General features: G+C 59.1%; 1 protein-coding gene and 1 long non-coding RNA gene across 9 annotated transcripts in view; one reads left to right on the top strand and one right to left on the bottom strand.

The window, feature by feature from the left end:
- Nucleotides 1-13,745, bottom strand: part of KRT80 (keratin 80) — a 22,534-nt gene continuing 8,789 nt past the window's right edge. The window contains exons 1-8 of one of the 8 annotated variants that reach the window (XM_045588013.1): nucleotides 12,802-12,917; nucleotides 11,415-11,475; nucleotides 11,067-11,162; nucleotides 4,016-4,273; nucleotides 3,387-3,512; nucleotides 2,550-2,770; nucleotides 2,015-2,144; nucleotides 1-1,923 (exon numbers count right to left, since the gene is read on the bottom strand). In XM_045588013.1, coding sequence (XP_045443969.1) covers nucleotides 1,525-1,923; nucleotides 2,015-2,144; nucleotides 2,550-2,770; nucleotides 3,387-3,512; nucleotides 4,016-4,273; nucleotides 11,067-11,162; nucleotides 11,415-11,475; nucleotides 12,802-12,902 — 1,392 coding nt within the window. In that variant the 5' untranslated portion in view covers nucleotides 12,903-12,917 and the 3' untranslated portion in view covers nucleotides 1-1,524. Of the gene's footprint in view, nucleotides 1,924-2,014; nucleotides 2,145-2,549; nucleotides 2,771-3,386; nucleotides 3,513-4,015; nucleotides 4,274-11,066; nucleotides 11,163-11,414; nucleotides 11,476-12,801; nucleotides 12,918-13,745 lie in introns of those variants that run through there. The other 7 variants (XM_045588010.1, XM_045588011.1, XM_036456253.2 and 4 more) reach the window with 7 other exon arrangements.
- The window catches only part of LOC118729028, an 18,073-nt gene continuing 15,828 nt past the window's right edge, over nucleotides 11,501-13,745 (top strand). The window contains exon 1 of the long non-coding RNA XR_004991108.1: nucleotides 11,501-11,873. This is a non-coding gene — a long non-coding RNA (uncharacterized LOC118729028). The remainder of the gene's footprint in view (nucleotides 11,874-13,745) is intronic.

Genomic DNA, 13,745 nt, shown 5'->3' on the forward strand with positions numbered 1-13,745 from the left:
TTTAGCCGCGAACAGATCTCAGTACTTTATTCATCCCTTGGCAGGGAGAAGGGGGCTTTGCCCCAAGGTGGTCAGCCAGTCGGGTGGGGTGGCTAGGATACGTTATCTATTCAAGTAGAATATAGCACTGATTATGCAGAAAAGGAAGGGAAGCAATAAGTTAACAGCCACATAAGTTATGAAAAAATAATATATATATATTTTATATGTATCTTGTATCCCCACTGAAAATTTGCTCCCTTGGAAACCAATAAATAGGCAGAGAAAAAGCAGCAATCAGCACCCTTTGCGATCTCAGGATGAGTGTGTCTGAGCCTGAGTCAGTAGCCCTTCAGCGCCCCCGACAGGCCTGGAAGACCTGAGCCCTAGGAGGAGCCACGCCTCCTGGGAAAGGAGATGAATGAATCCAAGACTGGGGCTAGACCAGGAGGGGAGCAAGGGGCAGGCTGGGAGGAGGGCGGGAAAGAGAGGAGGCGGCTTGTGGAGTGGGAGGCTGACGCTGCCACGGTCCCCTGCGATCTACAAAGATAAAAGCCAAGAGGAAGAAAGAGGAGCGCCCCTCCCAGCCCCAAATCTTATCGGATGCAGAATTTCTCTTTGGCTGTCACTGGGGCTCAGAAGGTCCCAGACCGTCCTGGACTGTGCCTTCATCATGGCCTCGCCAGCCCGGAGGAGTCAGGGGAATGGACATGGAGGGCGGAGGGCGGAGCGGGGAGAGAGAAAAGGAGGAGCTCTACCTCCACAGGGTTGGGGTGTTCCTGGGCTCCTCAGTGAGTGCAGAGGAGGGCAGGGCCAGGCTGCTTGGCTTGATGGGGAGAACAGAGACGCTGAGGAGGGACTCATGGGAAATGGGCCCATGGTTTCAGGACAGGGGTGGGGCCAGGCGCTGGTACACCAAAGCCAGGTTTCATGCTGGGGTGGGGAGCTGAGGGAGGGGCAGAGAGCTGAGATCGCGGGCAGGGTGGTGAACCCCAGGATGCAGGGAGGGGAAGGGAGGACCTGATTCTGCGGCCTGGTCTCAGGCTGCCGTCCAGCCTCCCCCCCGCCCAGGGAGTTCGTCATGGCAAGAATAGCTTCTGGAGAAGGTGCTGGGCGCTGCTTGGGCAGCCTGCCCGTTTCTGTGTGACCTGCTGGGAGGGCCCCGCAGGAGGAGGGAGGGCACAGGGGTCTGGGCTGATCCCAGAGGCCCAGGCTCAGACCTCAACGCCCAGGGAGCGTCCTTCCCTCGCTCCCTAATACTGTCAGATCTCTGGGGAGCCCAGGGGGTGCAGGAAAGCCAGGGCACCCAGCCTCTTCCCCCAAAACTTCAGATCCTCACTGTCCTGGTCCATGGCTGGACTGGGTGAACGGGGGCACCAGCCTCGCGCAGAGGTTGAGGCGAGGTGAGGCCAGGCTTGGGATGTGAGTGTGGGGCGAGGGTTGGGTGGAAGGGTCAAAGGGACCGGCCCGGAGCCCTCTGTTGCGGGGGAGTCTCAGAGGAGCGAGGAGGTGGCGGTGAAACGGACCCCCATTCCAGTTTGCCCGTCAGGAAGCCTCTGGCCGGAGGGTGGAAGGCGGAATGGGAGGCACTGGTGCGGAGCGGAGTGACTTTGGAAAGGGGTGGCGGTCCTGTCCCAGCCCGGGGAACCGGGAGAAAACACTCGTGGTTTGAGCTCCTCTCAGTGCAGAATCGAGTTGGCCTCCCAGAGGCTCTGAGGAGCGTGGTGAGTCTGGCCCCAGGCTCTCCGCTGCAGGGCGCCTGGGCTCCCCGTCCGCCCGCCTCACTCCGAGGCCTCGGACTCCTGCAGGAGGAGCTTCTCCGACATCTCGGTGATTTTGATCACGGGGCCGCTGTTTTTCTTCTTCCTCCGGAAGGGGGCTCTGGCCAGGTGGGCCCTGGTGGCCGCTACTACAGGGAACACAAGGGGCGGGGGAGGGGAGGGGCTGGAGGTGTGGGAGCCCCTTAAAGTGATGCCGGGAGGGCCACGACCCCCACACCCCGCCCCCCTCCCCTCTGCGGGGCAAACAGACTCACCCGTCCTGGGTCGGGACTGCACAGTGCTGACCACCGCGGCCGGAGCCAAGTCCATCCTGGGGAAGGAGGGAGAGGGTGGGCTGAGAAGGGAGCCTGCGGCTTATGCTCCTCTGGGCTTGGGGCCTGGGGACTGGCAGGCAGAGGGCGACTCTTGGTTGTCATGCCCAGCCCTGGGCTGCCCTGCGGTGTGGCCCTGGCTAGCCAGCGTGCCCTCTCTGGGCCTCTGTCCCCTCTCCCGTGTGTAAATGGCGAACATATACCGAGTGCTTATTGGAGACAGGCTCTTACATGCAGAATCATGAATCCTCTTCACCACAGGGTGGAGCGTGCTTACGATCAGCCCATGTTCCAGATGGGAAAATGAGACTTTAAGAAGCTGGGCCAACGTCTCAGTTTGTACGTGGCTGAGCCAGGACGTGGACCCAGGCCCGCCAGGCTCCCAGTATGGTGCTGGAGGGTGAGGCTGGCTCTGCGGGGCGCCGGTTCTCTGGTTCTCCCTCTCCCCCCACCGCACCCCCTCGGCCCCACCCCTCACCGGCTCTCCTCGCCCTCCACCAGCTTGCGGTAGGTGGCGATCTCGATGTCCAGGGCCAGCTTCGTGTTCATGAGCTCCTGGTACTCGCGCAGCTGCCGCGCCATGTCCTTCTTGGCCTGCTGCAGGGCCTCCTCCAGCTGGGCCAGCTTGGCCTTGGCGTCCTGGAAGGCCAGCTCCCCCTGCTCCTCCGCCTCCTTGATGTTCTCCTCCAGTTTCAGGCACTGCAGCCAGGAGGACAGAGGGGAGGGTCAGCGAGCAGGGGTGAGAGGGAGAGAGCGGGCCAGGCCCGGGAGCCCACCTCACGGGACGGGTGTGTGAGGGGAGGGAGGGCTCAGCAGGCCGTTCCTGGGTGTGGTAGTGGGTTGCATGGCAACAGGGCGTTCAGAGCGACCTGAGGAGACACTTTCCGGAGGCCACCAAAGAGGCCACCCGTCTCAGCTGTCCTTCCCGGGCAGCACTTGCTCTGAGGGCCCATCACTCGCTCCTCTCTGGGAGGTTGGCGGGAGGTGGCAGGCTCTGGGCGTGCGTGGTGGGGGCTCTCTAACAGCCGAACAGCCCCGGCCGGTCCACAGAGCCCTCTCCCAGGCAGATCCTGTGATTCTCAGAGCCATGTAGTAGGACAGGGAGGAAACGGAGGCTTAGAGGTGCTCAGGGACCTGCAGGTCACTTAGACCACTCCTCTTGCATGTACTCAGCATGCATGAGTGAGTGTCTGTGTGTCTATGTGTATGAGCGGTGGGGGAGGGGGGAGGGGAAGGGAAAGGGAGAGAGGGGGAGAACATGTGTCCCCGTGTTCCTCCCTGCTCCTACCACCCCCAGGGGATCCTCCAGACTCACGTGGCTCTTGACGGAGAGGATCTGGGACCGGAGCTTCTGGATGCGCACATTGAGGTCAGCAATCTCGCTGCGGCTGCTCTGGAGGCTGTTTCCAAACTCGGCTGAGCAGGCGGCCCGCTCCTCCAGCTGGAGGGCAAAGAGGAGGTGGTGGGCAAGAACTGCTCACTGTGTCCCCATTCCCCTCCTACTGCCCACCCCCCCCAGTACCCTGTTTCTCACTCCTTGCTGCTCTTTTTCCTCTCACCCCAGCCCCCTCCTCTGCAGCCATCACGGCAGCCAGCCTCCCCGCTCCTATGCCCTGTCCTGCCCCACCATGCCTCCTACGGCTGCCCTAGACTGAGCCGCACACGCTGTGCCCGCACCTGGCCTAGCACTGCTGGGTGGCACAGCACCCTGAGCTTCTGGGGGGAACAGACTGGGCTCTCCCGGCCCACATCGCCCCTTGGGGCTCAGCACAACGCTGAGCTCCCAAGTCTCCCCGCCTGCCTGTGAACTGACTGCTGTGGCCGCTGCCCCTGTGCTTCCCCTCCGTCCCCAGGATCTCAGACACGCCTGAGGTGGCCTCAGCCGCCACCCGTGCAGCCCCTGCTGCCCCGGCCGCCTCTCCCGCCGCGCGGTCAGCCACCAACCTGCCTGCGGGAGTACGCCTCCGCCTCCTCCTGGCTGCGAGCCGCGATGGCGTCATACTGGGCCTTCACCTCCTCCACGATGCCGCTCAGGTCGATGTGGCAGCGCCTGTCCATGCCCACGGTCACGGACATGTCCTTCACTTGGGCTGCCAGGTCCTTCAGCTCCTGGCGGCACAGACGTGGGGGTTCAGGGCTGGTGGGGGCGCCCCTGAGTCCTTTTATCCCCAAGGCGAGGGGAGGGTAGGCTCCTCTGTCTTCCTGCAGAGACCATCAGAGCGGGACCGCCTCTCAAGCTTGCACTCTGCTTGCCCACCCTGGGACTTTCCTCGCTGAGCAGAGGAGAGGGGCCCAGGGAGGGCTCCTGGCTCCAGGCCTACCTTGTTCTGCAAGCCTAGTTCTTCATCTCCCCACTCTCCCCTGGGCACACACCTTTCTCCTGGCTGCCGGACATTTGGGCCTGGGGGAGGTGTTCTCTCTGCTCAGGCTGCACCGTTGTGGCTCAGTGATGTGCAGCTTACACCCCTCTTTCCCCCAGATGGGGAGCTCCCTGAGGGCCTGCAGAACCTTCACCCCCAGGCCCTCCACATCCCGTAAGGGAGCAGCTCAGTTTGTTGATACGTGTTGGGAGGGAAGCCCAGGAATGCTGAGGGGCAGGAGTGGGACCAGAGACTGACAAGCCTAGACTCCCCTCCCGCTGCCAGAGGCTGAGGCCGGAGGGCATCGGGGTCACCCCAAAACGCGGGCCCCTCCCCATCCAGCTGGGGGGCTCGCCCTGCAACAATGACAACGCGATTCAACTTCAACATTTCCCTCCTCTCTCTGTCCTATAGGGTACCTCTCGGTCCCTCCTCTCTGTCCTCTTCTCGGCTCAGAAAAGGCCAGAGTGGTAAAGCCTCCCATGTTCCCAGGGCTCACCCAGGCCCGGCTGTGTGCTGAGTGACCCCCGGGCAGCCTGGCATTCCACCCTCACCAGGCCTGCAGGAGTGTGAGCCCAGATCACAGACAGGAAAGGAGCCCGGAGCAAAGAGGTTATGGGGACACTGGGGATGCCCCTTAGAGGGGCAGAGACAGGAGGGGAAGCGGCTGTCCTTCTAGCCCCAGACTGGCTCTTGCTAGCACAGTTAATAGCACGAGGCCTGAATGCTCAGGGGTGTGCAGAGAGGCAGGTGGGGGCAGGGTCTTCATAAGGGGCTGTGAGGTGTCTCCTCTCTGGCCCTGGCTGCTTCCCCTGGAGGCGCTAAAGACCTGCTGGCATCTGTTGGGGAGTGGAGGATGGGGGGAGGGGGAGAAGGAGGGTGGGGACCCATGGGAAGGAGGAGGCCAGCATGGTACAGAGTGAGTCAGGTGGCCAAGGCTCCTAGAGGCCGGAGGGGGCCAGGCAGTGGGGGCGAAGCTGTCCTGGAGGAGGGAGTGGGGTGCAGACGTAGTTGCTCCCACTGGCATTTACAGCCCATCCTTGGCCTCTCCTTCAGGCATCAGATTTTGTCCAGAAAGCTATATATATATATATATATATATATATATATATATATATATATATATATATATAATCTTTCTGATATATTTATATATTTTTACTTGTTTGTTTGAATCAGGATCCAAGCAAAGTGCATATACTGCGGCTGGTCCATATGTCTCTAAGCCTCTCTCGCTGTATACGCAAGTACCCCTGCCATCTCTCTGCTTTTTTTTGTTGCTGTTGTTGCTGTTTTTAAAAATTGAGAACACTGGGTTGCTTGTCTTGAAGCGCCCCGCACTCTGCATTTTACTGATTGTCCTTTGTGCTGGTGCTTAGCATGCATCTCTGCCACTGCATTTCTAAAAACCGGCAGTTGGAACTGGAGGTCTGCTCTGGTCCAGGTTCAATTTTGGCTCATGACGGAATGCTGACCCTGTTTCCTGACTTTGGGCCTGTCCTTGACCCTCCACCTGTCTTTTTGCTCAGAGAGGTTGTGTTTGAGCTTCTGGAGTCTCTGCCTGCCGAGGCAGGTACCTCTGACCTGCAGCTGTAACCCTGAAGCCATAGAATGCAGGGCCCGGGTGACTCAGCTAGTGTCCCGTGGGCCGCTGAGTAAGCCACCCTCCCCGTCTGCTCACTGGCCAGCTCCGCCCACCAGCATCCCTGGTGACAAGGATGGGCTCCGGAAGAGGAAGCTGGGCAAGGCCGGCATCCTGAGCCTCGCTGGAGCATCCATCCTGTCTCTGCCGCGAGGCTGAGGGCCCTGAGCCCAGTGGCCAGCTGCCCTTTAGGGGGTTTCCTGACAAGGGTTTTGGGTGACCTTCAGATGAACAGAGATCCTGGGTCAAAAGCAAGGGAGGGCCTGCCCCGTGCCAGAATAAGGTTAATGGTGCCCACAGACTCACACCCACCTCTGCCGCCCCTGGTTACCACGGAGGCTGGCATTTCCCACATGGAGCCCACATCCCTGCCAGGCCTGCTCGGCGGGGGACAGAGATTGCAGCTATGGGGCCTTCGGTCACCAGGTGGCGGGGGTCAGCGGGTTCTGAAGAAGGCCCTCCATTAGCACTGCCAGCCCAGGCCTAGGTTGGCATTTGTTTCAGTTCGGGAACAGGCCTGAGCACTGTCAACACACACAGTAGGAGGGCTTCCCCGCCAGAGTACAGGACTGGCGAAACAGCTGATGGAGCAGGGTACGCAGGAGCTTGGTAAACAGAAGCAGGAAGTGGAGGGTTTGGGACATCTGCAGGCCTGTTCAGACACGCCAGCCCCACGGGGCTGCGCAGGGTGGAACAATGCTGCCTTGTGTGGCGTGGCAGTGCCACCCCGGGCTGGGCCCCAGGAGGATGTCACCTCCACGCTGGCAAGCATGATGCCGGAGTACAGTTCAGAGCTCCTCTGGGGAGCCAGGGGCTGAGGAGCCGCCACGTGGATCGGGTGGGCACGCTCCTTGTGGCCCAGGTCTGAGGGCTCAGGCCATGGTGAAGTGTGAGAAGGGCATTGGGCTCCGAATGCCACCACCTCTTACAAGCTCCTGTTTACAATACTTCCATGGGCCAGACACTGCTCTGAGGGTTTGGGGCTATAGTAACAAAATAAATCTTCACAGCAGGCCAGTGCGGTAGTGCTGCTATTCTGCTAATTTACAGATGGGGAAACTGAGGCTTGAAGCGACAGAAGAACCCGCTGAGTTTACATATTACCGAGCCAGGATTCACATCCAAGCTCTCTAACGGCTGTGTTGTTTTAACCATTTTCCCTCCCTCACAGAGCTCTGAGGATTAGATGAGATTATGTCTGGAAGGCACGTGCGCGGTGCGGGAGCCAGAAGGCCCTCAGTAAACAGTGGCGAGGGATGTTTTCGTAACTTGTGAAGACGATGGAGCCGGGGAAGTGTCCAGGGCAGAGCAGCCGACGCCCCGAGGCAGGCGCCAAGGCAGCTTAGCCTCGGCAGGTTCCCGGTGCAGCAATCGCGTCCCGGGAGGTGTGCCTGGCTGCAGGGGGGTGTCCTCGGCTTTGGCTAATCTCCCTGATTATGGGCGGGGTAGGCGGCGTTCTGGCTGGCCGCAGCTGGGCCCAGATACACGCAGAGCCTGGAACGCACTCTGGTGGCTGAGGGGGATGTGAGCCTGTCACCTGGGCTTCTCTCACCAGCCTGTGCCCTGGTGGGGAGGGGGGACTGCCCAGGAGGATGCAGTGTGCCCACGGCCCAAGCAGGCCATGGCCTTTGGCTCCTGGGAAAGGCTTTCAGGCCTGTGTGTGTGTGTGTGTGTGTGATGTGTGTGTATGCATTCCTGTATATGTGTGTGTGGTGTGTGTGTGTATGTGTGATATGTGTGTATGTTTGTATGGTGTGTATGTGTGTGTGTGGTGTGCATCTGTATTTATATGTGTGTGTGGTGTGTGTATGTGTGATATGTGTATATGTGTGGTGTGTGTGTGTGTGTATGTGGTGTGTGTGTGTGTGTGATGTGTGTGTATGCATTCGTGTATATGTGTGTGTGGTGTGTGTGTATATGTGTGTGTATGTATGTGTGATATCTGTGTATGTTTGTATGGTGTGTGTATGTGTGCGTGTGGTGTGCATGTGTATTTATATATGTGTGTGGCGTGTGTATGTGTGATATGTGTATATGTGTGGTGTGTGTGTGGTGTGTGTGTATGTGTGTGGTGTGTGTGTGTGTGTGTGTATATATATATATATATGGGCTGTGTGTATGTATGTGTGGTGTGTGCAGGGTGTGTGTATGTGTTATGTATGTATGTGTATGTGTGTGGCATGTGTATATGTGTGATGTGCATGTGTATGTATGTGGTGTGTGTGTGTGGTGTGTGTGTGTGTGTGTGTGTGTTTTGGGGAGAAGAGAGGGCTGTTTTTGGGGACACGGAGGTGGGCCTACATGGATAGCCCATGCTTTGCTGATCTGGTATCTGCTCCAGAGTTGAAAGCAGCGTGTCCAGCCCTCCGGGGCGTCTCACATCTGCCACTTTTTCCTCCTCCCCGAATGGCCATCGCTGCCCCTCCTGTGCTTAGCCCTGCTCTGCCTGACGCGGTGGCCACTAGCTGTATGTAGTCACACTGAGGTGGGCTGTCAGTGTAATACACATAAGATCTTGAAGACAATATGAGGGGAAAAACCCAGCCTGTTTTTTCATATTGATCACATATAGAATAATCACATTTTGGTTATATTGAGCTAAATAAAATGTATTATTAAAATTATTATTTTCTGTTCCTTTTATTAAAAGAATGTGGCTACTAGAAAACTTAAAATTACACATTGAATTACATCATTGTGTATCAGTGACATGTGGCTCACTGTATTTCTGTTAGTGCTGCGTAGAAGCTCACTGCGCAGGGAACCTTTTTAGCAAAGAATCAGTCTTGCCTTCGCAGCCTGCAGTGGCCCTTGGAGAGAAACACAGACCTCACTGTCTCCCAAAGTGCCAGTGCCGGCTCTGAACTGAGCCCCTGCGGCTCTCACTGCCGTCCCTTCCCATGGTACTCTCCCTCCAGCACAGCCAAGCGCACCCCCTCCCCCCCCGCTCTGTAGCACCCTCCCAGCCTCCCTCCCCCCAGGGCCGCCCAGAACACCTAGAATAAGGTCCACAGCCTGGCTCTGGGCCCAAGCCCTGCCAACTCTGCCCTGGCTCTTTCTCCTCTTTCATCACCCAACTCATGTCTGCCCTCGGTGGGTGTTTGCACAGCTCTTCCTTCTGCCTGAAGCCTCCTCGAGTTTCCTCTGGGCTGGGTGCACCTCCTCTGAGATGCCCCTTGACCTTGGGGTCCAAAGCTTTCCCCTCCCTCCAGCATGACAGCATCACTGGTTTCTTTCAGCCCAGGGCTTCTCACTCTCCAAAAGGTTCTTTCTTCAGATGCTTGTTTAGTTGTTTATTATTGTCCCCTCTTAGCTCAGCTGCACCCTGAGAGCAGGCACCTTGGCCGCCTTGCTCACTTGCTGTGATAGCAGTGTCTGGCACCTGAGTTCACATTTGTTAGATGGATGAATGGCTTTAGGCCTCATCATGAGCCTACGAGCCTGCTGCTGTTACTTTCCCCGTTTTATAGCCACAGAGCAGAGAAGTAACTTGTCCAAAGTCATAGAACTGGTAAAGAGCCAGAGTCAGGCCTGGGGTCCAAGGGCTGCAACATCTACATCAGTGTTTCCCAAACTTTTGACATATGTGTACCCCTCCTATAATTTTCATAACGCTGAGTACCCCTCGTACTCATTAGAACGTAGAATTATGTGCAGCTAAGCACAGTGCAGTGCATATCCCCACCAAACTCCGGTGCAACGCGTACCCCCACCAAACTCTTTCCATTCCCCTGGGGGTACACGTACCACACTTTGGGAAACACTGGTCTATATGGAACAGAGCCAAACAGTTCTGCCATGCTCAGCTGTATGACTGGTTATGCCTGGCCTTCCTCCGCCATAGCTCCCTGCCTGTGGGACCTCTGACCTGGCTCGGAGTGTGGGCTCTGGGCTGAGCAGAGCAGAGGTCAGATTCAGAAACACGGGCCCTGCTGCTGTCTGCCGAGGCTGCGCCCACAGGGAATTGGGGCAGAGAATCTGTGTAGCCCTGACACTCCCTCCCTCTCCACCGGAGGAGCCGTGACGTGGTGGTCAGCGGCCCCCAGGACCATGTTAGCAGAACTTCCTGATTGTGGAGGTGACGCTGATCCCTGCTCTGACCTTGGCTGCGCTGCCACAGCTGGGCACCAGCTGTTTGCAGTATGTGGGCTGCCACGTCCTGTCATCTCCAGGCAAGATGAGACCAGGCTGCCATAGCTGGGCAACAGCTGTTTGCAGTGGGCTGCCTGCTCAGAGTTGAATTGAAGTAGCACCCCTCTAAGGTCTCACCCCTGAAACAGGAGGTGCGGAGAGGAGGACACATATCCCAAAGGATGCCCAGGAGACAGAGTGGCATGGAGGGGCAGTGCCCAGAAGCCTGTGCAGGCCCCGCTGCCGACTGCACTGGCTCTGCTAGGCCTCGCTGGGCCATGGTCCCCCAGGCTCCGCTGAGGACGAAGGGACAAGGCAGTGTGTCTGGAGGCTCTCTGTCTGGATTTACTGGGTCTTTTTTGTGTGGTAGAAGCTGATCTTGGAACCAGAGAATCTGACCACGGTCTTCCCTGCCTTGGCTCAGAACAAGGGAAGGCGAAGTGCTTCGCGTGGCTATCAGAGCGGAACCCAGGGACCTGCAATCAGGCTGCCGGGACGGGGCAGGGACACCGCTCAATAGGAGTGGCTCTGAGGTTCCTGCTCTGAGGCCACCTCCTCACCCTTGTCCAGAGGCCCCTGGTCCCCGTGTGCCCTCAGCACCAGGAAGGCACGTTTGCTCCCGGAGAGAGATCTTTGGGGAACCCACCTGGCCCTGCTCCACAAGACACGTGACCAGGGACAGGTTGGATGATTGACAGCAGTGCAGGAAGGGGCTAGGAAATCGTTACGACTGTGGCCAGAAGCAGCGAGTGACCAGAGTGACCGTGCGGCTCCACACCCCACCAGATGTCCTCCCCTCCCCCGCACCCCGGCCGCGGGCCAGGCAGCACGTGGCTCGGGGGGACACCGCCTTGCTCCTCACCTGCTCGTAGACGGTTTTCATCAGGTCCACGAAGCTCTGCAGGCTTTTCAGCTTGGTCTCCAGTTCGGTCCGTCGAAGACACTCCGTGTCCAGGTCCTGGGGGTGAGAGCAGTGGTGAGTGATGGGAGAGGGAGTCGGGGATCCCAGGGCGAGGTGGGGTGGGGGCCTTGGCTTCCTGGGTCAGATGGGAGCGATTCCCAGGGGAGACCTGACTCAGAGCCTGGAGGAGGAGCAGGTGGGGACAGGGATCTCTGTGGTCTTGGGACTCGAGCCTCTGAGGGCTTTGCTGGGGGATCCTGGGGGGAATCAGGCAGAGGGTCCCTGGGGAAGGAGCCCGAGGCAGGCTACCTTCTTCAGCTGGACGAAGGTAAACTCCATGTCTGTGCGCTTGGAGACCTCCTCTTCGTACCTGGGAGAGAGACACACACAGAGAGAGGTGGCTCAGACGGATGTGGTGAGAGCTTGGGGTTCGGTTAGCCCTCCCTGGGCAGGGTTTAGGGCCTTTGCCGTCTCATTTGGTGCCTTGTGACAATGAGCAAGGACTAGTCCTTCCTTCAGGTAGATGGAGCCCCTCTTCTTCTATGACACAGCCCTCCTCCCCCAGTGACACCCTCTGTTGGCTCTGGGGAGGCAGGCCAACCCCTTCTCCTTCCTGACTCTCACCAGTCCTCTCCTGCTGGCGTCTGCCCCCTTGCTAGCTCTGCTCCACACTCGCCTCCTCCAGGAAGCCTCTCGGGATTGGTAGCCCTTTCACCCTGACACTTTGTTCCCTCATCTTCCCCCTAGCTCCTCCCCTAGGAGTCTCAGGTCTGCATAGAGCATCCCGTTCATCCCTTCCCTCTCCCACCTCTACCCTTCCCTGCAGCCCCTCCCTCCTCCCTTCTGCTGGATGGTGGGACACCATTCCATTGTGCCCCCCCAGAGGGAGGGCAGGAGGAATGTGGGCTCTACAGTCAGACGAACCCTCAGTGTGGTTTTGGGCAGGAAACTCTATCCCTCCTTCCTTGAATCCCTGATCTACAGGGGTGTGCCTGTGTGCACGTGTGCATGACCGTGTGTGTGTGTGTGTGTGTGTGTGTGTGTGTATGTATGTGTGTGTGTGTGTGTGCGCGCGCGCATGTGTGCCGGGGCCGATGCAGTCCCCTCCTGACTCAATGACAGACGTGCACAGTCTGCATTCAGCTAAGATGGCCCTCTCCCCTCAGCTTTGCCTCCTTTGCCCAAGTCCACCTTGTGTTTGGAACAAGGACACTGTTGGATGGGGAGATGGGTCCCTGCATCCCTGACCTTACCCTCTTCCTCTAGTCCACACGTCTGTCTTGGCTCCGCAGGGGGGTGTCTGCCAGCCCCGCGCTCCCCCACCCCCAGCCCTGCCTGCCCCAGGGACGTGGGGGTTCTGTGGCTTCCTGCTTGCCCCCTCCTCCCCAGGGAATACCTGAATCACCGGAGCTCTAATTACAGCCGCCTGCCCAGTCCCTGACCTCCCAGCAGGGCAGCGTCACCCTCCCACATCAGCTGCCGCCCCGCCGCCCTCAGGCCTTCTTTCCCGCCGGCCTGGCCTTTCCGAGGAGCTGAGGGGGCTGACCCAGGGGTGAGGGCCCGCAGGGCGCTGGGTCTGAAACTCAGGGTGCTGCTTCCAGAGCCTGCAAGGGGCTCTGAGGGTGCAGGCCACGGTGGCGGGGGGAGGGCGGGCCAGGGACTTGCCAGGATGGACCAAATGCCCAAGAAGCTTTGCCTCAGAGTCCCCCGCCAGGAAGGCTGCTGGCCCCATTTCACGGATGAGGAAATGGAGGCCCAGAGAAGGGTCCAGAGGCTCGTGTGGTGTGTTGGTAGCATGGGCCCCAGAGCCAGGCCAGGTGGGCTCCAGCCGGGTGACCTTGGATAAGCTACTTGTGCATGCCTCACCCCTGACCAGGTGATGTTGTGAGGATGAAATAAGCAAAAACATGACTGCTCACTGCGTGCGAGCGTGGGGCCTGCTAAACCTACTGCTACTGCTACCACGTAAGCTCCAGCCCTCAGGCCTCAGCATGTTCAGAGAGAAGCGGGGGAGGCCTCACTGCAGACAGCGCTCAGGAGGTTCTCGCATGCGCGGCCTTTACAAACCCTCCGGGCCAGGCGGACTTGAACAGGCCTCCCCCTGGAATCGGGGGACCCGGGGAGTTCCCTGTCCTGGGGATCCCAGATGGGAGCAGCCCCTTGTTGACTGGCCCTCCCCACACAAGCCCGGTGGTCAAACCTTCCCCTTCTCCCCGCCCCCCTGGATAGGGGAGCTCTGCCCGCCTGGGGAGAGCTGTCCAGGTGGGGCCTCTGTGGTGCCAAACTCCTCTTTACCCCTCCCTGCCTTTCCCATCCTTCTGTGCCGCCTTCCTCCTCCCTCCTCATGGGCTCCTCTGGATTTGGGCCCCAGCTCACGCCCTGAACGCCGTGCTCTTGTGAAGGAAGCAGCCTGTGCCTCTAGCTGGGCCTCTGCTTCTCTTTTAGTAAGCAGAGGGTTGGCTAGCTGATCCCTGGTGTCCTGGCTACATCCAAGCTTGGGGAAGTCTCCATCCCTATAGACGCCATGCCCCTCATTTCACCTCCAAGTTCTGCCTGTCCCCGGCTCCCAAACCCGTTCCCAGCCCTTTCAGCTCGTGGCACCCACACCCCCCTTGCTCCCCAACTTGTTTATATCTGGGA

The sequence above is a fragment of the Pipistrellus kuhlii genome, unplaced genomic scaffold, assembly GCF_014108245.1.
Source record: "Pipistrellus kuhlii isolate mPipKuh1 unplaced genomic scaffold, mPipKuh1.p scaffold_m20_p_3, whole genome shotgun sequence".
In the NCBI taxonomy this organism is placed as follows: domain Eukaryota; kingdom Metazoa; phylum Chordata; class Mammalia; order Chiroptera; family Vespertilionidae; genus Pipistrellus; species Pipistrellus kuhlii.